Source organism: Poecile atricapillus, chromosome 5, assembly GCF_030490865.1.
Source record: "Poecile atricapillus isolate bPoeAtr1 chromosome 5, bPoeAtr1.hap1, whole genome shotgun sequence".
Taxonomy (NCBI): domain Eukaryota; kingdom Metazoa; phylum Chordata; class Aves; order Passeriformes; family Paridae; genus Poecile; species Poecile atricapillus.
In genome coordinates, this window is record NC_081253.1 from 1,509,890 (window position 1) to 1,531,707 (window position 21,818).

The 21,818-nt window shown below is 47.1% G+C and overlaps 2 protein-coding genes across 3 annotated transcripts in view; both read left to right on the forward strand.

Moving 5' to 3' along the window:
* The window catches only part of CACNB4 (calcium voltage-gated channel auxiliary subunit beta 4), an 81,248-nt gene extending 73,084 nt beyond the window's left edge, over nt 1-8,164 (forward strand). For both annotated transcript variants that reach the window (XM_058839229.1, XM_058839230.1), the window contains one exon: nt 1,778-8,164. In XM_058839229.1, coding sequence (XP_058695212.1) covers nt 1,778-2,038 — 261 coding nt within the window. In that variant the 3' untranslated portion in view covers nt 2,039-8,164. The remainder of the gene's footprint in view (nt 1-1,777) is intronic.
* A 2,775-nt stretch (nt 8,165-10,939) lies between these two features.
* Nucleotides 10,940-21,474, forward strand: ARL5A (ADP ribosylation factor like GTPase 5A). The gene is made up of 6 exons (XM_058839234.1): nt 10,940-11,205; nt 12,960-13,020; nt 15,171-15,318; nt 16,894-16,977; nt 18,709-18,860; nt 19,512-21,474. Exons 1-6 carry the CDS (start codon nt 11,160-11,162, stop codon nt 19,558-19,560), a joined length of 540 nt encoding a protein of 179 aa, XP_058695217.1. The 5' UTR covers nt 10,940-11,159; the 3' UTR covers nt 19,561-21,474.
* The last annotated feature ends 344 nt before the right edge of the window (nt 21,475-21,818 follow it).

The following is a 21,818-nucleotide window of genomic DNA, read 5'->3' on the forward strand; positions in this document are numbered from 1 at the left end:
AGTGGAAGGTGGGGAAGGAATTTTAGGTGATCCTTAATTTCCTTTCCAATCCAAAGCATCCTGGGATTATGTCACTCCTCAGAACCAGTCGTTTCCCTCTGTGACTGGTTAGCTCTAAACACAGCCTGGCCCATTTCAGTGCATGGATTGAAAGCCTAAAGCTCGGCTTTTGGGGGATGTGTTCCTCAGGCTGCAGGGGATTGGGGTGTCCATTCCTGCAGGCAGTCATTCCAGTCACACAGCAGCATCACAAGTTACCTGGGCCAGGTGTAACCACACCAGGTGTGTCCCTGGGCAGCACTGGGATGAGCACACAGCCCAGGGAAAGCAGCAGGATGAGGGGAGAGGGAAATTTCCACAGGAAAGGCAGAGGGGTGAGCACAGAGTTAAAGCTACAATTGGTGAGGGGATTGTACATCCAAACTGCATTTGTGTCAGATAAACATGAGGATAATTCATCATGGAGTCATGGAACCCCAGAATGGTTTGGGTTGGACGGGACCTTAAAGCCCATCCAGGCTGCTCCAAGCCCCGGCCTTGGGCACTTCCAGAGATCCAGGGGCAGCCACAGCTTCTCTGGGCACCTGTGCCAGGGCCTCACCTCCCTCCCAGGGAACAATTCCCAATTCCCAATCTCCCATCCATCCCTGCCCTCTGGCAGTGGGAGCCATTCCCTGTGTCCTGTTCCTCCATCCCTTGTCCCCAGTCCCTCTCCAGCTCTCCTGGAGCCCCTTCAGGCTCTGAGCTCTCCCTGGATCCTTCTCCAGGTGAACACCCCCAGCTCTCCCAGTCTGCCTTTAATTTCTGAAGCTCTTTGCCATAATCCCCACCACAACCTGGTGCTCTGAGGAGAATTGGGGGTCCCCTGGCTGGAATTCTCCCCAGTATCTGGGCTGAGGCTCAGGGCCCCTCTCCAGGAGTCTCCCTGGCAGCACCAGCCCAGAGTTGTAACCACACACCCCCTGCTCCATCCCTGCCCCGGCCACAGCAGCCTTGGATATAAATTATTCAGGAAAACAGTCGCCAGGCAGAGGCTGTAGCAGCAGGAGGAAGGTTTTATAGCCCAGAGAGCAGGGGCTGGACTTTCAGCACGGAGTTTGTCCTGAGACATGGGTGCTGATACTCCTGAGAAGTTTAATGTGTGATGAAAGCAAACTAAATACTTATTTTAGGCTATTTTTTTCATTGTGCTATTAACTGGCAAAAAAAATACAAACTAATTTTGTTCATGTGACAAATGGGCATTGTCATTATGGGAACATGAGGAGAGCAAAGGCTTCCAATTAATAAATTATCTTAGGAAGGGATTTTTTCTGTCAACATATTTAAATACTGTGTTCCAGTTGAAAGAATTTATTATCTAATGATTTTAGCCTCCCCTTGGCTGCCCGCTGAGCAGCCCATCATCATTGCTTTGGTCTTAGGAAGGGTTTTAAATAAGGCTCAGAGCTGCACCTTTAAAAACCACCCAAACAAACATCTTCAGATGTTTTCCAAGACCACAGAAGTGGACGCTTAGACATTCCCTAAGCAGAGTAGCAGCGTGAATGTTCCGTTCCTGATCAGAGAAAAGTGATAAATGCTGACTACATCAGCTCACTTTTCATGCTCGATGTAATACTCAGCAGGGCGAGGAAGAGGAGCTGGCCCGCTGCAGCAGGCGGGCTGTGCTGGAGGATGAGGCTGCTGGAAGGCCTCAGCTGGGGCTGGGCAGGACGGAGGTGGGGCAGCCCCGGGGTGCGGGGGTATTAACGCTGCCCTTGTTTGGCCCCCGCAGAGCCAGCGCGGGAGGCACGGCGCCCACTCGGCGGAGAACTCTCCCATCGAGCGCCGCAGCCTGGTGACCTCCGACGAGAATTACCACAACGAGAGGGCTCGGAAGAGCAGGAACCGCTTGTCTTCCAGTTCCCAGCACAGCCGAGACCACTATCCCCTGGTGGAAGAGGAATACTCTGACCCCTACCAGGACTTGTACAAACCCCACCGGCACCGCGGCTCCCCCGGCGGGTACAGCCACGACTCGCGGCACCGGCTCTGAGTCCGGGGACTGGGGAAAATAACCAGGATCCATCCGTTGGTACCTTGCCATAACGTAGCTAGAAATAACAATTAGATCACGTTCATTTGGCAGGTGTGACGGTGACACTGCGGTTGCACTCTGCTGTCATTGATGTTTAATTAGGGGGCAGCAAAACCCAACCCGGCCCTTCCGTTTCTGCCCGATCATAGAGGTTGTTTTTGGGATTATTTTTGGGTTTAATACAGCATTTGCATTTATAGCCATATTTTTTTCTTGTCCTTAGGTATTAGACACATCCGTTTGTAATTTTGGGTACTTATCGAGGCACTTATAAAATAATTTCCTGTGCTGGAAATTCCAAATGACCAGTTCCAGTTGGAACCAATTTATAAACCAATTCCTGTTGGAATTTGGGTGAATTGACTGGAAAGTCGACGTGAGCATGTTGGGAAAAAAACAAACAAACCAAGTACAAAGAAAAATCTGCAAATTACAAACCACTGAGAGTCAGAAAGTCAGCTCCAGTATTTGTTTGCTGGGAGCTCAATTTCCATTTCAGGTTAGAATGAAAGGATTTATTCTAACGATTTCTTTCCAGAATGGCTTTTGCAGACAAACCAAATGTCAACTCTCAAGAGTGCCAAATATCCCAAACTATTGCAGCAGTTACAAAACACTTTCCAGTTTGAAATTGTTTTTAGGCCTGGCATGAATGTTGCAGCCAAATGATTCTTGAGTTCAGCCAGTCCTGAGAGTTTTGTGGGGACCAGCGGGGAGGAAATATGACAGGAGATGGGAAATAGGGACAGGAAAAGGAACAAACTCCATGGTTTGTTTGCTTGGAAGTTGGGAATAGTCTTTTTTTTCCCCACTCTTTTACCTGAACACAGCTAGAATTCCCAAAATGGAACAGGAATATCGAGACATCTGATTTTTCTCCCATTTTTTATCCTGCTTTTTAAATGGAAAGCAATCCCCCCATCTCTGAGCCCATGTGTAGAGTACCTACATCCCAGTACCCCGAGTGGCTGCCCACGCGTTCCATCTTCCCAAATCCACCTCTGAATGTCTGACGATTCCAGCGGCGCACAAGAACTCTCCACAAGATCCATTCCAGCCATGAAATCCAAGGGGAAGGGAGTGGGCTTAAACAATCATCGGTGACCAACATTTCAACAACATCTCAGTCAGAATTGCAATAAAAAGGGAATATCAGACAAAAATCTGCTCCCAGGGAGGTCGTAGAGCTGATTCCAAGCTTTGGATTCCAGGAGCTCTGATAAATCCTTGGAGATATTGCTGCCTTACTTCCCACCAACCATTTCTTTCACCTACTGAGTCCTGAGTTCCTTCCAAGAGATGAATTCCTGTGGTTGCACCTTGTGTTTTACACCATCAGTGAAGCCTTAGATCCCATGGGATTGAAAATTGACCCCCATTGCCCGTTCTGTACAACCACTGACATCTTCCAGCAGAGCCTCCCGAAATTTCCCACCTCACACATTCCCTGGATTTGACACAATCGTGCTGAACGTGAATTTCTTTGTGCAGCTTCGTGTCCCAACTTCTTTTTTTTTTTTATTCCCCAAAATAAGGATCATTAACTTTTTTATTTGCTTGTTTTCCTCCCAAAGCCTGCTGAGCCCAGGCTTTGAAAACATGTAGCACTAAAGGAATTTCTGGAATATTCCGGTTTCTTCCTGGACCAGCTGGCAAAGACCAGTGGTGTTTCCAGCATCCAGGAGTCTGATTATCCTCTTGGAAGTTACTGGGAAAAGCAATCCATGTCCTTTGTGGGACACCCAAACCCCCAGCAGCATTCAAAGGTGCCAGACACCTGATTAATTAATCACTTTAATGACCCCACTGCCTAACAGGCAGCTCCAGCACCACTGGGTGATCCCAATGGGCCAGTTACCAAGGGAAATAATGGGAATCCACTGGATTCCCAGAGTTGTGGGTGGATCCTGACCCTGCACCATTAATCTGGCTGCAGTGGAGCATCCTCCAGGAAGTTTTCCAGCCCTTTTTCCATGTCCAGCACATGGACCTGCCTGAGAAAGGAGCCCTTGGGTCACCCCTTCTTCTCTCCTGTTGAAGTCCTGATTGCAGGGGAGCTGCAGAACCCTGGGCAGCAGCTGCTTCTCTTTGTTCTGCACTAGATTAGGGATCAGCTCATTAACTGCTTGAGGAGATTTGCATATTTGCATATTTGCAGTGGCTGCAAAGCACCAGGTCCATTTCCTAGAGCCTTTCAGAGCCTTGTTTGAAGTCTTCCATGTCACCCCAGGCACCACATCTGCACGATCCATCACCTGAACATCTCTGGTTTGACAAAAACAAACTTGTGAGGGAAGCCAGGGCTGGGCCTGAGGTCCTTTATTCCATGGGGTGGAGCTGCCCTGACTGCTGAGCTTCTCCCAGACCCCATTCCCTTGTAATAAAAGGAGCCAGGGCCCTGCAGGTCTCCCTCCTTGCTGGGGGTGTTTAATTCTTTGAAAAGAGATATTTTTTAAGTATAAATACACCAACTGTGCTGGGAGAATCTTCATTTATTGCAGATACTGTGGGCAGTCTTTGTTTGAAAAAGGGATTTCTGTTCAGGACACGGAAAGGAGTGAAAGCTGTGCTGAGGATCAGGATTGGGAATTCCCAGTGGGATCTGATGGGGTTTAGTTGAAATTGTGGAGTTCATGTGTTCCTGACTGAAGCAATCCAGCCTCATTCTCCAGTCCTCACATCATTTCTTGTTATTAAAAGAATACTAAAGACCAGAGCTCTGTTCTGAGCTCTGGCAGAGACAGAGGGTTTAGAAATGTTTATAAAACAGGGATTTTTTTAAAGTTCTCTTGTTATCCGAGTTTCTCATTCAGACACTTGGGGATTAACAAGGATTTAACCAATAAAGGTGATAACAAGAATCTCTAAAGAGAAAATTCAGCACATTCTTATCTTTGGGAATCAATTATTTTAATTGTTAACCTTTGAATTTCAAATGCTTTCTCCCTGGAGTTGTATTTAACATGTTCAGATTCTTTTCCTGATGCCAAACATTTCTCCCATGGGATGTGCAACTCACAGCTGCTGATATTTGTAACTTCAGTTTGATGCCAAATCTTTTGAATTCAGCTTGGTCTCAACACCACAGAATTCCCTGGAGCATCCAGACTCTCCTGTGTTTACTGACTTCACCATTCTAAAATAATTTTGTCATTCCTGTTGTTCACAGCACACTGATTTGGGTAAGTCAGGGGTTCTGGCACTGCTTTTTTCTCTAATAATCCATTAAATGTGTCCTCTGCTGTATTTTCTTTCACAAGTTCAGTACTTCTGAAACTTGTCCTTCATCCCACATTCCTGATTTTTAATTTTTTTTTAAGGCAAAATAATTGGAGGCTACACATGACAAAATCAGATGCATATTTTACAAAATGCCATTTGTACAAACCTGGGTTTGCTCCTAAAAATGTGAATTTTAAAATCAAGTTCTGTTACACCTGTTGGTGCCAGCCCAGGTTTGGATCCATGGTGCCATGTATTTTGTTGGAGTTATTATTAGTTATTACTAGTTATTATTAGTTAATATTAGCCCTACAAAGGCTGCAGGATCCTGTAATGCAGCCAAGCTTAACTCTGGGGAAATGGAGTTAAAATGATCCTAAAAGAGAGTGTGGTGTCATTTTAAGAGTCACTTGAATAGCCTTGGTGAGTTTGTTGCCAAGCCCAGTTTATTTTATATAGAAAAGCAAGGGTGTATCTTTAAAAAGAAAAGGAAATTTTAATAAAGTTGTAAAATATATGTAAGGAATTAACTCAGAGGTGAAAATGCTACTTAGGAGTGAAATTTCAGATTTCTTTCATTGTGTGTGGAATCCAATCCACTCAAGAAGTCAGGAGAAATATTGTGATTAAATCCATCCAGAGAATTTGGGGAGGAGGTGGGAATAATTTCAAATGTTAATGAGTGTCACTCCTTTATTCCTTTGAAACTGGGAGCAGCCTTGGCTGGGTCTGAGGAGGATTTATGGACCTGCCTCGGGAATTTGGGAAACCAAATTCCTTGGCAATGACACCCAGCTCCTGTCTTGTCCAAGAGCAAGGTCTGCCCAGGAATGGCACCTCCTGATCATCCCCTGCCTTATCAATATTGCCTGAAAACCAAACTGCAATTAACTGTAATTAACTGTGACGTCCCCAGTTAAATCTGCTCTGCAGCAGAGAATCCACAGAGCTCAACATTCTCTCTTTTGCCAACGGCGTGAAAACAGAGCAAGGGAAAAGAAGCACATTTGTTATAGCACAAATTTACAATAATTCCACTCCTGCATCTGGCATCGTGTTCTTGGAACCAGGGGGGAGATTTCTGATCCAGCATCAGTGGATTTATTGCATTTTTGATCTGTTTACTCGCTGCCTGATACTTCAGCAGTTGATTTTGGCATTTTGCACATGGGATTGATTTTTCAATAACTCGTATCCCTTCCATATTAATTAATTAATGGCAACAAAAAGAACCTTTTCAAATCACAAAGCCCACTGCATTCATTTCTGCTGATTTCCTCCTGGAAGCTGAAATCACATTAGTAATTTTAATTTTGGCCAATGTGTAGATCTGGGATGTGACTGGTGAATCCACCAGCAGCCCAAGGTCGGGAATGAAACGCTCCCAGTAAATGTTTGTGGGGTTGGAGAGGGGGGAGGGAAGAGTCACAGCACCCCAAATTCCCAAGGAGGGAAGCTGAGGATGAGGAATGTGTTTGGGATCGGGACACAGCTGATGGATTCCCTCCTGGTGCAGCCAGGGAGAAAACTGGGATCAGCAATTCCAACTGCAAACTCCAGACCTTGGGCTTCTCAGATCCCGGGAAATCTCTGTTTCTCAGCCCAGCTGGTTCCCAGGGAGAGCCTGGCAGCGCTGCCTCGCTGGGAGCCAGCTCAGAGCCGCACTGGTGAAGACATTTCTGCCTTTACTGGGACAGAGCCACCCCAAATTTGTGTTTTCTGCTGATTTTCCCTTTGTTTTGCCCTCTAGACCCTGTGTGTGTAGCACCCGACCAGGCATGTGGGTACCATATACTATGCAATGTGTACAGTGGTGCATGCTCTGCTCTCCCTCTGCTTTTAGTGGCTTTCAAAGAAAACTACAAAAATTTAAAAAAAGAAAATAAATTTTAAAAAAAATAATGATAATTAAAAAGTGGTGTTATTTTTGTGACCAGGATCATGCAGACTGCATGCCCATAGTATCCTCATTTCTATGGATTCGTTTTCTGGAATTTAGATGTACAAAGATGAACTGCATTACAATAACTTTTCTACAATAAATGAACAAAACTACCAAGAGTTTAAAAGTCTGTCCAGTCTCTTTGTGTCCTGCACTAAGATTGGGAAAATGCTCAGGAGAGTCGGGAGAAACCTGGAGTCTTTTGGCATTTTTGTTGTTTGCCAATATTTTTTGGCAGCAGCCTCACGTGTTACATTTTTAGGAAAATTTAATGAGGTTCTGAAGAAGGAGATGCATCTGCTCTGTGAAATAAATGATGTTTATTTTTGTAACGATCTGCTCTTAAATAGCTGCGACCCAGAAGTACAAAAATACAGATAATTCCTGCTGATCCAGCAGGGAATGAGGGACTTGCAGCCAACTGCTCCTTTGAAGGATTCTCGGGAATTCAGGGCTTTGGAGCTGGTCCTTGGTGGGATCAAGGCAGGAACAAGGGGCAGAATGATGGGAGGGACGAAGGATCAGATAATTAAAAGATAATTAATAGTTTATCACAGAATGGTGAAGGTTGGAAAAGAATTCCATGAGTGATCCCCACCTTGTCACCAGCCCAGAGTGCCACCTCCAGCCACTGATGGTATCTTGGAGAACTGGAAGCACTGGGAGATGCTGCCTCTGGCAGAGAGTTCCAGCCTCCTCTTCCCAAAAATGAGAAACAGGAACCAGCAGCCTCCCAGAGATGCTGTGAGCACCCAAACCCTGCCTTGGAGGGACATGAGCAGCTGCACGGTGCATTTACACCCCTCTGACAGATCTTAAAAGCTCTTAAAATTCTGTTTAACGGGGTTTTCTTGGCTGTGTGTTCAAAATCAGATCTCAACACGTGAGCTTTCATCTAAACTGTTAATGAAAAGCAGAAGGGTTTTCAAATAAATATAACTGAGAGAAAAAAAAAAAAGCCTTTTGTGTGTTTTCATATAATGCTAGGGGTTAAAACTACTTAAGCTGCTTAAGTTGTCTGTGTCCTGGGGAAGGGTCTGGAGAATTCCTGAGGGAGCTGGGAAGGGGCTGCAGAATTCCTGAGGGAGCTGGGAAGGGGCTGGAGAATTCCTGAGGGAGCTGGGAAGGGGCTGGAGAATTCCTGAGGGAGCTGGGAAGGGGCTGGAGAATTCCTGAGGGAGCTGGGAAGGGGCTGGAGAATTGCTGAGGGAGCTGGGAAGGGACTGGAGAATTCCTGAGGGAGCTGGGAAGGGACTGGAGAATTCCTGAGGGAGCTGGGAAGGGGCTGAGCCTGGAGCAAAGGAGGATCCCGAGGGATCTTTTCCCTCTCTGGAATTCCCTGACTCCTCAGGCTGGGCCAGGGGAGCTCAGGTTGGATTTTGGGACAATTCCTTCATGGAAAGGGTGCTCAGGTGGAGTCCCCATCCCTGGAGGGATTTCTTGGGGACGTGGGGCAGTGCAAGGGGAATGGACTCAAATATCTTGGAAGCCTTTTCCAACCTAAACCATTCCCTATTCTCTCTGTTCGGGTTTTTTCTGCACAGAAGCATTTCCATGGTGAAATCGGCATCCGAAGCACTTCCCCAGCACAGCCAGCCTGACCCTGTCTGTGTTACAGCTGCCTGGAACAAAACGTACACGACCCGAAAAAGCCCTCCCAGATTTCCAGGAGGGAATTGCGAGGCTGTACCAGCCCTGCCCACTGGAATGCTTTCCTAGAAAGCTTCCAGCAGCATTGGAAGCTCAGTTTAGCCTATAAAAACCAGCAGTACGATCCAGGTTCAACCAGAAAAAAACCCAAGCAAATGATATGGAGGGGAACCTCGGAGATTTTTATTTAAATAATCAGAATAAATTGTTTAATTGAATTTTGGTAGATCTTCCACAGCCACCGAACCCTGCCCTGAGCGCAGGAGAGCTGAGAACAGAAAACCCCGAGAGCTTCTGAAATTCCAAGCTGAGGACCGGCAGCAAGGGGGATAATTGACAGCTAATGAATAATTAATGCCATTGCAGGCTGGATGCTGAACTTGTGGAATGTTTTACACCGGAGGAGCTGCTGTTTCCCTGCGGGTTACACGCGCTGCCAGGACCCACAGCTGCGACACCGCCATGGACTGGCACACTGGATTATCACATTTATCTTCCTAAACTGGTCAGGGCCATAAATTCCCCTCCACAACAACAGGAAACACAAAAAATCTCTGGACACAGAAAACTGGAGATTACTCTGGCCTTGCTGCTTTGGTTCCGGACCAGCAGGGAAAATTAAATGCAAGATGCTGCTGTGGGAATAAAAGCTGCTTGAAGGAAAGATGGAAAACCTCTGGAATAAGAAAGGAGATTCCATGTCCCATCCCTGGAAGTGTCCAAGGCCAGGCTGGACAGGGCTTGGAGCAGCCTGGGACAGTGGAAGGTGTCCCTGCCATGGAAGGGGAAGGAATTGTCAGGGACAGGACAAGTGAGAGGACAAAAACCCCATGCAGGACACAGCTGTGCACAACCTAATTGTTGCCTGGGATTTTCAAATACCTGAGGATTTAAACCCAGTGGAGGGTTTGGACGGGAATTTATCTCAGTGAAGGCTCTGGGCAGATCTTAAACCCATTCCAGTGCCAAAAATAAAACCATTATGCAAACTCAGCCCCAGCTGCTGGGGAGCAACTTCACCCACGTTATTGCCAGGTTTTCCTCAGAGCACCAAGTTTTAGTAGGGCAAAGTGAACATAGTTTATTTATGAACTGCATCCAGGCTGGGAGAGCTGGGAATGTTCTCCTGGAGAAGGGAAGGATCCAGAGAGAGCTGGGAATGTTCTCCTGGAGAAGGGAAGGATCCAGGGAGAGCTCAGAGCCCCTTGCAGGGCCTGAAGGGGCTCCAGGAGAGCTGGAGAGGGACTGGGGACAAGGGATGGAGGGACAGGACATGGAGGAACGGTTTAAACCTGAAGGGAAGGGGTGATTTCCATGCGGTACTGGAGAGAAATCCCTCGCTGTGAGGGCAGCGAGACCCTGGCACGGTCACCAGAGCAGCTTTGAAGCGGGAGGTGCCCGTGGCAGGGGCTGGTCCGGGATGGGCTCCGGGCTGCCTCACACCCACAGCACTCGGTGGCTGCGAGCTCTGCTCCCTCCGGCCCGGAGCCCCGGCGGGCTGTTCGGATCCCGCAGCCCTGTCTGGCTGTTCGGATCCCGCAGCCCTGTCTGGCTGTTCGGATCCCGGAGCCCTGTCTGGCTGTTCGGGTCCCACAGCCCTGGCTGGCTGTTCGGATCCCGGAGCCCTGTCTGGCTGTTCGGGTCCCACAGCCCTGGCTGGCTGTTCGGATCCCGGAGCCCTGTCTGGCTGTTCGGGTCCCACAGCCCTGTCTCACTGTCGGTGTCCGCAGCCCTGTCTGGCTGTTCGGATCCCACAGCCCTGTCTGGCTGTTCGGATCCCGCAGCCCTGTCTGGCTGTTCGGATCCCGCAGCCCTGTCTGGCTGTTCGGATCCCACAGCCCTGTCTGGTTGTTCGGATCCCGGAGCCCTGTCTGGCTGTTCGGATCCCGGAGCCCTGTCTGGTTGTTCGGGTCCCACAGCCCTGTCTCGCTGTCGGTGTCCGCAGCCCGCGCTGCCGGGCGCGCTGAGGCGGTGCCGTGTAATGGCGGCCGCGGTGCCGCCCCCGCGCGTCAGCGCAGCGCGCCCGGCCCGGCCCGGCCCGTCCGTGAGGCGGCCGCGGGCGCTGCTCCGCTCCCGCCGCTCTCGCCGCTGCCGCCGCCGCCGCTGCCGACCCCCATCCCGAGCCCCGTCCCGACCCCGCGGCGATGTCCGAGCGGCAGCGGCCCCGGCGCGGCCCCAGCCGGCACTCGGGGCGCTGCGCCGGGCCCTGAGCGCCCGCGGCCCCGCAGAGCCGCGGCCGGCGAGGCCCGGAGCGCCCGGCCGAGGATGGGGATCCTCTTCACCAGGATATGGAGGCTCTTCAACCACCAGGGTGAGGCCCGGGGGCGATCCGGGAGGGACCCACACCCGCTCCGGGGCGGCCGCACGGGCTCCTGGAAGTCGGGGCTTAAAACCTTCTTTTCCCCCCCTTTAATTACAGGAATGTTCATTTCCTGACAGCCGCCTGTTAAATTATTAACGCGTGCCCAGGAACGCGGCCGTGGCGCGGCGGGGCGGGGGGGATTCGTCTTGCTGAAGGCAGAGTGTGGGTTTAAGTGGCAAACCTCGATATCTGGCTCGTTCATGGAGTAAATGTTATTTACGGCTTCAGTTGTGGCTGCCCCTGGATCCCTGGAAGTTTCCCAGGCCAGGTCGGGGCTTGCAGCAGCCCGGGACAGTGGAAGGTGCCCCTGCCCGTGGCAGGGGGGTGGCACTGGATGATCCTTAATTTCTCTTCCAACCCAAACCACTCTGGGATTTTTAACACCTGTCTCCTTACAGCAAGGTGTTCGTGAAAGTTGGAACTTTAACTACAAAACACCTGCTGATGCTCTTTCCATATTTCTAAAGCCCTTGGAATTTGATTTTGAGTGAGCCTCGGTTCTCTCACACCTGCTCCTTGAATGTCCCAGTTATGTCCCCGTTAATGAGTAGCGCAAATACAACAAAATATTTTTGTCTTGTAGCATCCAGCCCCACCTCAGACCTTCTGTTCCAACTGATTTCCTAACATCCACTATGCTGGCAGCATCCCACCTGAAACAAAAGTTCCTAGTTATGTGGGGTCAGGTAAGCAGACACTTTTACAATATTGTGCAGTTATGCAAAGTTATTGAAGCTGGACTTTTATATTGGATGGCATAAAAGACAACTCTGCAAAACCACACAATATTGATAAAATCAAACCCGAGAAACCCCCACTTACCTGACCCCTGTCCTCTGGGATAAATCAATGTGAGTGTAGTTTGCTGGCAGGGGTTGATCTCAGTGTCTGCAGCTTGGGCTTGTTTTTAATGGCTTTTTGTCGCCCTTGAGGAGCACGGGGAAGGATGGGAGAAACCCCCTTCTCACCGAGCTTTTACGTGACTGGTCCTGCTTGGTTGTGCAAGTGAAAGTTGTGTAACAGAGCTGAGAGCTGGCTGTGCTCACCCAAACTGGAGATCATGAGTTTGGATGTGCTTGACACCAGCAGTTGTAGAGTTCCCAGTCACTTTTGTGATGCACAGGAGAGGAGGTGCTGAAGGGAAGCAAGAACCGATTGGGGCATTGAGCTCCAAAATGTCAGAGGTGGGTTGTGCAGCACCTGGTGACTTGTCCAAGGCCAGACTGGGTGAATGTGTCCTGTCAAGTGTTGGAGGGCACATCTGTTCCCCGGGAGGAAAGGAGGGCACTGGGGGCACAGGGATCACTGCAAACCAGCCTGGCTGAGGTTTTTTGTAAAGACATGAAGATATTGCCTGGATGAAGGGAAAGTGGAGTTGTGGCTGGGGAGATGGGGTTTGATACAGGCTGCAAAACCGTGCAGGAGCTTGGGAGAGGATCCCAGCGTGACACTGGCAGTCAGAGATGGAAAACATCCCTCTGAAATCTCTCAGGAATGGTTCCTGTGGAGGGGGAGAAATTGCCAGTCCTTTCCTTGCCCAGAGCAGCACCTGCCCACACAAACATCCCGGGCTGGCCCACAAACACACCTGGCCACGGCACCTGGAGCTGGGCACTGTTGGCTCAGGAAACCAGTGGCAAACGTGGCACTAACCTTGATCCAGACCCAGCAGCTGTGACTTACCAGTGCTGTTTTCATTGCAGAGCACAAAGTGATCATTGTGGGCCTGGACAATGCAGGGAAAACGACCATTCTGTACCAATTGTAAGTAGGACCTGCGGGGACGTCCGGGGCATTTCCAGGTGTGGTACGTGGCCCTGGGTGGTTTTACTCGGAGCTTCCCAGGTGGCAGAGGGTGTCTGGAGTTTAGAAAGGGCTCTGCTGTGCCTGCTGGATGAATGAGGTTTTGTTCAGAGGGTTTTGGATCACATCACCTGCTGTTAGCACACACTCCCAGCCGCCCTTGGTGTCACGGCCTCGGCTCTTTGCCAGCCCCATAAAATATGGTTGTAGTGAGTGCTGGCCACGGGAGGCTGTTGCAAAACTGATCCACGCCGCAGATTTAAACAGCAGACAACTCATTCTGTGAGTGGCAAAGCACCTCTGCTGCCGTGCCTTGTGTCCCCAGTGCTTAGTTTGGTGTTGTCTGTGGGATGGGATGAAGGAGGAAGGCTGATACCAGCACAAATCCGTGCTGTCCTGCACCTTCTGCCTTCAACAGCAGCATTGATTTGTGTTTGCCTTGCATTAACCTTGCTCCTGGTTTACATGGAGCTCGAATGAGCTTTGTATCTCAGTTCCTCAGCTGCAGTTTGATAAGAGGACACCAATCTGTCCACAGGCTCAGAAGCTACTGGTGGCACAAGCAGCTCAAGGTCTGTTTGTGTTGGGGACAGATTGGCCCTTTCCCACGTGCAGTGCTGTGGCACTGAGGAATGTTCCTGAGTCAGAAATAATTCCTGTTAAATGATGTGGCCGTGCTGCTCCAATCCCACATTTAAAATTGGCTTTCTGGAAGTGGTTGTGGTTTGTCACATTCCATCTTGCTTTGCCTTTTCCAAAACATTTCTGGCTGCTCGTGCCCTGCCACTCTGCAGGGAGAGTGAAAGGGTGAGGGTGGTGGTGATTTATAGAGAGATGTTAAAACACACAAACAGGATGAAGGGTATTTCTTAAGACTGGGAACTACAGTTCTGAAGGCAGCTGAAGGCCATCCTTAGTGCTTTTTAATCCACTTCCTCCACAAATGTCTTGCTGTTCTTCCCCTTATTTCTGCAGTTTCGGTGTTTTCTTTTCCCTCTCATACAGATCTCTGTATGTCTCCTTTTAATTTGTACCCACTTTAACTCCACAGGACTTTCCCAGCTCTCTTCTTCTTCTGCCTTACTCCTCCTTGACCCTACCTCATCTTTGTAGATCCCGTTTTTCCTCTCCCAGACACTTCCTTTTCTCCCATTCTCATACTCAGCTCTCCTTGCACTGGCCCAGGGTAACTGGGATTGCTTCTCAGAACTCTGCACCATCCCTTTATCTCCCTGGCTCTCTGTATCCTCTTCAGGAAATATTCCAGCACCATTACAAGTCTCAAATTGCTGTCACTGTAACTAAAAGGTCTGCTGGAACTTCAAAAAGGTTCATACAAAATGAAAAGCTCTATCAGGATGATCAGAAGAAAAAATAATTAATTCTTTTGAACACAGATGGTTTGCCTTGGAGCTACTGTTAATTTTTTTTTGCCTGTTACAGTAGAGTTTAAATAGTCTGAACTTTAGGAGAATCCATAGCACACGTTTGGTTGTTTGATGTGAAACTGGTGTTCTCAGTGACAAAGTCACACTCAGTATCTCTAAACAATATATTTGAAATATTGAATGGCTGCATTTGTCTCCAAAGAGTTGTGTATTGGACTGTGCTGAGGGGAGCAGAGGAGGAAGTTAGGGCATAAAGCATTGTGAAGAAAATCTGGTTTTAGTGACCTGGAAGGAGAGCGGGATGGAGAGGGTGAAGTGTTTCTGGAGGATGAGTTGTTGTTTTTCTGAAACCTTGGAAATCTTGTGGCTTAACCACATTCTTGAAGCAAAACAACTGCTCTGTCCCATGTGAGCAAAAATGGGCCTGGAGAAAGAAGAACTGAGTTCTCCCAAAAGCTTCTGGAGCAAAAATGCTCTCAGCTCCGTGATTTAATTAATTACAACACATTTTGTTCACGAGTGCTCTCTCAGCTCTATAATTTGCTTATTACATACTTCACTGAATCCTTTTTATTGCTGTTTTTATTTTATGTTTCTGCACCCTCCACCATCAAACCTCAGCTGCCCAGGGAGTGTTTGCAGAGGTTCTTGCAGGGGGAAATTCCCCTCGGGTGGTTTCCTGGGTCACATTTGGTGACTGTCCTGTCCCTGTTCCTTGTGCAGCTCCATGAACGAGGTGGTTCACACCTCTCCCACCATCGGCAGCAACGTGGAGGAGATCGTGGTGAACAACACGCGCTTCCTGATGTGGGACATCGGGGGCCAGGAGTCCCTGCGCTCCTCCTGGAACACCTACTACACCAACACCGAGGTGAGCTGCCCTGGGGAGCCCCTGGCACGGATTTGGGGCTGCATTTTGGCACTCAGCTCCTGCTCTGGGACTCTGCCTTGCTCTGGGGATTGCACAGCCCCCCGTGCTGTCTCCACGCTCGCTCTCTCCGCAGTGGATCCTCCAAAACCTGCTCGACAGCCCCAAAGATTTCCTCCAAAATGTTGGCAGCTCTGACTCACAAACTCCTGTCATCAGCAGCTTAAACACTCCCAAGAGTTTTCAGAACTCTGTAGAGCTGCAGTTGCAGTACACACACACATGTACATTAAAAAATATATATATACATATATATGTGTGTGTGTGTATAGATATATATATACATAGACATATATTTATATATGTACACACACATGTACCTAAAAAAAAATATATATACATGTGTGTGTATATATATACATAGACATATATTTATATATGTACACACACATATGTACATAAAAAATATATATATACATATATATGTGTGTGTGTGTATATATACACAGACATATATAAATATATCTGTGTATATATAAAAATATATGTATGTATATAAAATATGTATATGTGTATATATGTATATAAAATAGATACACAGATATATACACATGTATGTGTACATATACAAATAAATACATAAAAATAAATTGTAATATAATATAATATAATATAATATAATATAATATAATATAATATAATATAATATATAATGTAATTTATATATAATACATAATACATGTAATACATATAATAATATAAATATATATGTATGTATATTTTATATAATATATAAAATAAAGTATATTATACAAAAATATAAAAATATATGTATAATATAAAAACATATTAAAATATAAAAACATGTATTTTATATATATATATATATATATATATATATATAAATACATATGTATATAAATTATGCCAAGCACACAACTTCATAAAAGTAGTGCTTTAAATCAAGGTTTCCTCTGTGTTACCAATTACAATTTAAATACAGTTATTCTGTTATATAAATTACATTTTGTATGGTTAAGTACAATTATCACAGTCATTAACTGTGTTCTCCAGTTCATCCCTATGAGGTGCTGTGACTCCTTGAAGTTCTTTTCCAGCCTAAATGAAGCTGGGAGTGTTTTCTTGGGAGTTTGGAACTTCAGGACTTTTTTAATCCCTATTTTTAATATAACAGATTAATATATTTGCATGTTAGTTCTTGACCTAGACAAAGAAAGCTGATGCACTTTGATTTAAAGGCAGCAGCAAATTATTTGAGGGGTCTTTGTGGTGCCTCAGTTCCACCTAGCAAAGGACAAAACCAGATCTGGGATTACCCAGAATTTTCTTGCTTTCAGTATGAATTTTTCACTGAAAAATGGAGAACAGAAAGTGAAAAGTTGTGTCAGAGCTGCCTTGGTCCCCAAAGCCCAGCTCAAACTGTGAATCAGCCCTGTGGGATTGCTGGGCTGGAGGGAAGCTTTGGGAGCAGGGATGGTGTCTGGTGATCCAGCTGGATAATGGGCTGGGAGGGGGAGCAGCAGAGTTCCTCTGCCTAATAACTCTGCCTTTTTGCAGTTTGTGATAGTTGTGGTGGACAGCACAGACAGAGAGAGAATTTCTGTGACTAAAGAAGAGCTGTATAAAATGTTAGCACACGAGGTGAGTGCACCCTGTGTCTTTAATATTTATTTTAATATTTATTTTAATATTTATTTTAATTACCTGGCTGATACACACCAAGGGAAGCAGATTTACACCCTGAACTGCCTCAGCCCTGCTGCACTGTCTGCTGTGAAACTCCAACTAAAGCTGTTAATTAATACTAAATTACAGAAGTGAAGCAGCAGTTGGGACCTGTCAGGGACATCTGTGGGTTTTATACTTCACTCAGTCCACGTTAATATCTGAATTAGAGCCTTTAAAACCCCCATGGTTTCCTGCAATAATTTAATAATTATTTTTGATATCTTCGTGGTTGCCTGAGGTTTTACAACCTCTACAATGTTTGTTAGAGCACCCAGCTCTAAAACTGAAGGCACTTCATCCCGTGGCTGTGTCAGCCAGTGCTCTGTGGGTATTTGGAATTCCAGAGTGGAAATTGCTGAATTGTAAAGCCCCTCCTTAAACCCGAGCCCTGGGTCAGGTCTAAACCTGAGCTGGGCTGATGTAAAAGCCAGGCAGCACCTGTGGCATGACCTGAATGCAAACTGGATCAGGGTGTGTGAGCTGACACTGAGCTTCCAAATTTAAGTGTCAGAATAAAAAAAAAAATGTGCATAAAAATGATGGCATTATAGCCTAAAATATTACATCTATATTTAACCTATAGCCAAGGTTTGGGAGCCTGCAGCAAGGGCACAGCCTGCCTATGGATTTCCTCTGAGGAAAAACAAGGGCTTTGCATAGCATCTTTCAAATTCTCATGTTTTGGAGGTTTTGTTTTTTGTTTTTTTTTAATTTTTTGATGTTTAATTTAAATTATGTTTAATAAAATAAATTGTAATAGAGCAGGTGAGGCTGTAGAGTGTTAAATGTAGCACAGAGGGATTCAGTGCTGCTGTCCATGATTAGGATTTCAGAGCTGGACTCTCCAGACTGTTGCAAAAACCTGCATCTTGTGTTTCCCAATGTCTAAAGGAAGATGAAGTTGTTAAGGAGCTGATTTTGCCGGGGGGAAGGTCTGGAATTCCAGGCAGAATGGAGTCGATTTGGGAGCCACCTCGCAGTGAATGTGCCCTTTGTTACCCGGCAGGATGTTCCCAGGCTCCCTCTCCAGACGTGGCTGTGACGTTGGGAGAGAGCAGCAATGAAAGTCAAATATTGATTTAAAATCGCTTTTCTTTGCTCCTTGAAAATCTTTTCTTTCTCCTAACCGGTTCCATGGAGTTGCTGTTAAGGCAAAATTGAGTTGTCCAGCTCTGTTCCAGCTATTTTCTGGAAGCAGTTGGTTATTTGGAGATTAATTTTGCTGCTTGTAAACAGGAGTGTGCCTGATAGGCAGCTGAGTGCCTGAGCTGGCCAGGCTTCCTGGAAACACCTTTTTGCTTTCCAAGGGAAAGATTTTCAATAATACACCCCTGCCCTGATCCAATTCCAAGCAATTTGAGGTAAAATAAGCTTATTCCTGGAGTCACTGTCCCCAGATTGTCAGTGCTGCTCAGGTACAGGGCTCTGATCCTCGTGGAGCACAGCAAAATGTTGTCCTGAGTTTTTTACTCCTTATCCATGGCTGTTTGGTGTGCTGGATCAGAGCATTTCCTGCAGTTCCTGTCAGCCTGCAGCACTTTGTTCTGGAGGATTGTTGGTTTGGGCTCTGGGTTCCCTGCTCTGGTGTCCCATCCTTCACCTCCAAGGGCTGCTCTGTCATTACCTCCTCTCCTTTCTGCCCAGGATTTGAAGAAAGCAGGATTGCTGATCTTTGCTAACAAGCAGGATGTGAAGGAGTGCATGACAGTAGCTGAGATCTCCCAGTTCCTGAAGCTGACTTCAATTAAGGATCACCAGTGGCACATCCAGGCCTGCTGTGCTCTCACTGGAGAGGGGTAAGAGGGATTCGTGTTCTCAGGAGGGGAATCTGAATTACTCCAGGGTTTTATTGTGGTATTTGGGTTTCACACACATTCCTCCCCTTCATGTCCATAATGGTGACAGAATCCCAGAGTGGTTTGGGTTGGAAAGGACCTTAAAATCATCCCATGCCACCCCTGCCATGGCAGGAACACCTTCCACCATCCCAGGCTGCTCCAAGCCCCAGTGTCCAGTCTGGCCTTGGACACTTCCAGGAATCCAGGGGCAGCCCCAGCTGCTCTGGACACCCTGTGCCAGGGCCACAGCACTTCAACATCTTGATACTTGCAAGATTTCCTACATCAGACCCACAGTGTCACCTCACAGAGATAAGACTTGATATGATTTGGACTTGATGAGGGTGGGGTGAGGTGGGGGCAAGCTGAAATCTGGTTTATTAAGAATAATCTTAATTAGAGAGAACTTCATGTGTTGAAGAGCTGAGACCTGAATTCTCTCACCATAGATGATGTGGTGAGGTCTCAGAAGTGCCATGCAGGGAGTGAAGAGTTTCCAGAAATGATGTGGAGTTCTTTGGAAGAGTTTAAATTGATGCTGTGGAGTTACCTTTGGAGTTATCCTGAGAGGTGCCTGCATTCCCTAAATGCTCTCTCTTGTGTTCCCAGGCTGTGCCAAGGACTGGAGTGGATGATGTCCCGGCTGAAGATCAGATGATTTTTAATGACCTCTTTGCACAGACATTGCTGCAGCAGAGCTGTTCCAGTGGCAGATTGGTGGGGTGGATGTATTTATGCTGAACTGATGGCAACTGTATTTTCTACATAGCTGCACACACACACACACACACACACACACACACAGGGACAGGAATTGGGAGCAGGCACAAGAGCAAAGGAGCACTTTGGGCTCCACTTTGGTTCGGGTTCCTCAGAGGACGCGTTCAAAGCTGTGACCAACCTTCTTTTCAAGCTGCCCCTCGAAACAGTCCGGCCTTGGGCGTGGGGAGGATGAAGCGAGAGGAAGGAGCTTTTAATTTAGAGTTTTATTATCCATTGTAGCCCTCTCTAGTGGAAGTTGTTGGCTTCGTTATTCCAGTAAATCAGCGAGCGAGTCACCGGCGTAGGCATCGACTCTCCAGTATTCCTAAGGTTACAAATGCAAAACTCTTTTCCTGTATGTGTACTGTACATATTTGTGTATATTTATACCTCAATCCTAGGTTAATTGCAATCTGCTCAGACCAGTGTAAAGCTGAATCAGTATGTTGGCAGTAGTACTAACCTGTGGCACGTCCCCGTGTCACCGGTGCCGTCCCTCTGTGTCCGTACGGCTGTAACGTCAATCACACCTTGGCTCTCCACAACCTGATAAACAAACTCTCTCTTCAGCCCATTGCTTGTTTTTCCACATGATTTTTTGATTAGGGAAGAGGCTGGAATGGATTGAGGCACACGGATTGAGCTTCGCTTTCCAGGGTTGGCAAACAGAACAAATTTGCCAAAGAGTTTCAAATGAAAGGGATTTTCCTCTTTTATTGTGGTCATCATTGGATTGGGTGATGTTGCAGGTCCTGCCCACTGCTCTCCTTCTCTGCTGTGCTGGTTGATTCAGGTCTGGCCTTTAGGTACCTTTAGCTGTCAAAAAGGGAAAAGTATCTTTTTATTCTTAACCAAAGAAGAGGCACAAAAGTACGTTTGAAAGTGTCACTGGAATCGTACAAGTCAGGCTCTAATGAGGTGTTTATTCAGAGGAAAAACTCTTTGCTACATAAAACCTGCAGATACTAAAATGTGCAGATATATCAATATGCAGTGGAGGGGACTGGATGGGGACAAAGCAGGTGACACTACTTGAAAAGCTCCAGGTGACCCACATGGGTTCCAGGGCAGATCTTGGAAGCAGAGCTCCCTTGCATGGTCCCCAAGCAGTGTGAGAACACCAGGATCACTTTTCCCTGCTGTAGCACCTGCTGGGCTGGCTGTCCCAGGCTGAAGGGGGTCAGAATTCCCACTTTGGAGGATCCAGGCAGTTGGGAAGGCAGTGGGATGGTTGGAAAAGTCAGGCTCTTCTGTGGGGGATGCATTGGGAGTTCAGCACAATGAAACAAAACTGTTAAAAATGTTCTTCCCTTTCTCAGCCCCCGTGTCTGGTAAGGATGGAAAAGGCATTTTAAAGCTTGGTTTGAACTTTTTAAGGTGCTTCTCTTTGGTTCTGGGATAATCTGGTCAGCTCCTGCCTTCCTGCCCACCTGCCTTCCTGGGAGCACGGGAATCCTGGGGAAAGGAGGGGAGGCAATCTCAAAGTCTGTATTTAACAAAGGCAGGTAAAGAATTTAACTTTTTAATCTATTTTTGGTATCTCCAACGCTCCCTGGCTGGGGGATCTGCTGTCTTTGTTAAACATTAAGGTGTACATGCATATATCTCTAGTGCATGCACATAGATCTTGGTATTTAACTGGTGTATTGCAAAATGTATCAATGTTTGAAGAATTAACAATTTAATGCAAAGACTCTCTCAGTTTCTCTGACAGTATCTACAAGCAACGAGCTCTGTGCACACTTGCATATGAAATGGAACTGTACATTTTCTAGTCTAAAAAAAAAGAAAAAGCAGATTTGCTTCTAAACCCAAGTGTTTGGTTTTTGAGTCTTGTGTCTTCCCCGGGCTGAGTCCACGCAGGCTGGGTGAGCTGGGGGCTGCTTGGTGAGGAAAGGAGTTGTTGCTGTTGGTGGTGGAGCAGTGTTGGGGTTTCTTCTGGTTGTGCATTTGTAGGAACTCTGTCAGATGATGCAGGTGTGGTGCTTGCTGCAGGTGTGCCTTGGGTTGCAAGCAGATACTCTGTGTTTACACATCACTTACGCTGGTTTTACTCTTTCCCTCCCCGTGCCACTTCCCCTTGCTGTGGCCCCTGAGGTTCACCTTGTCTCGGTTTCCCCAGTGACCACAGATTCCAGCAGGGCCTGGGAGTGC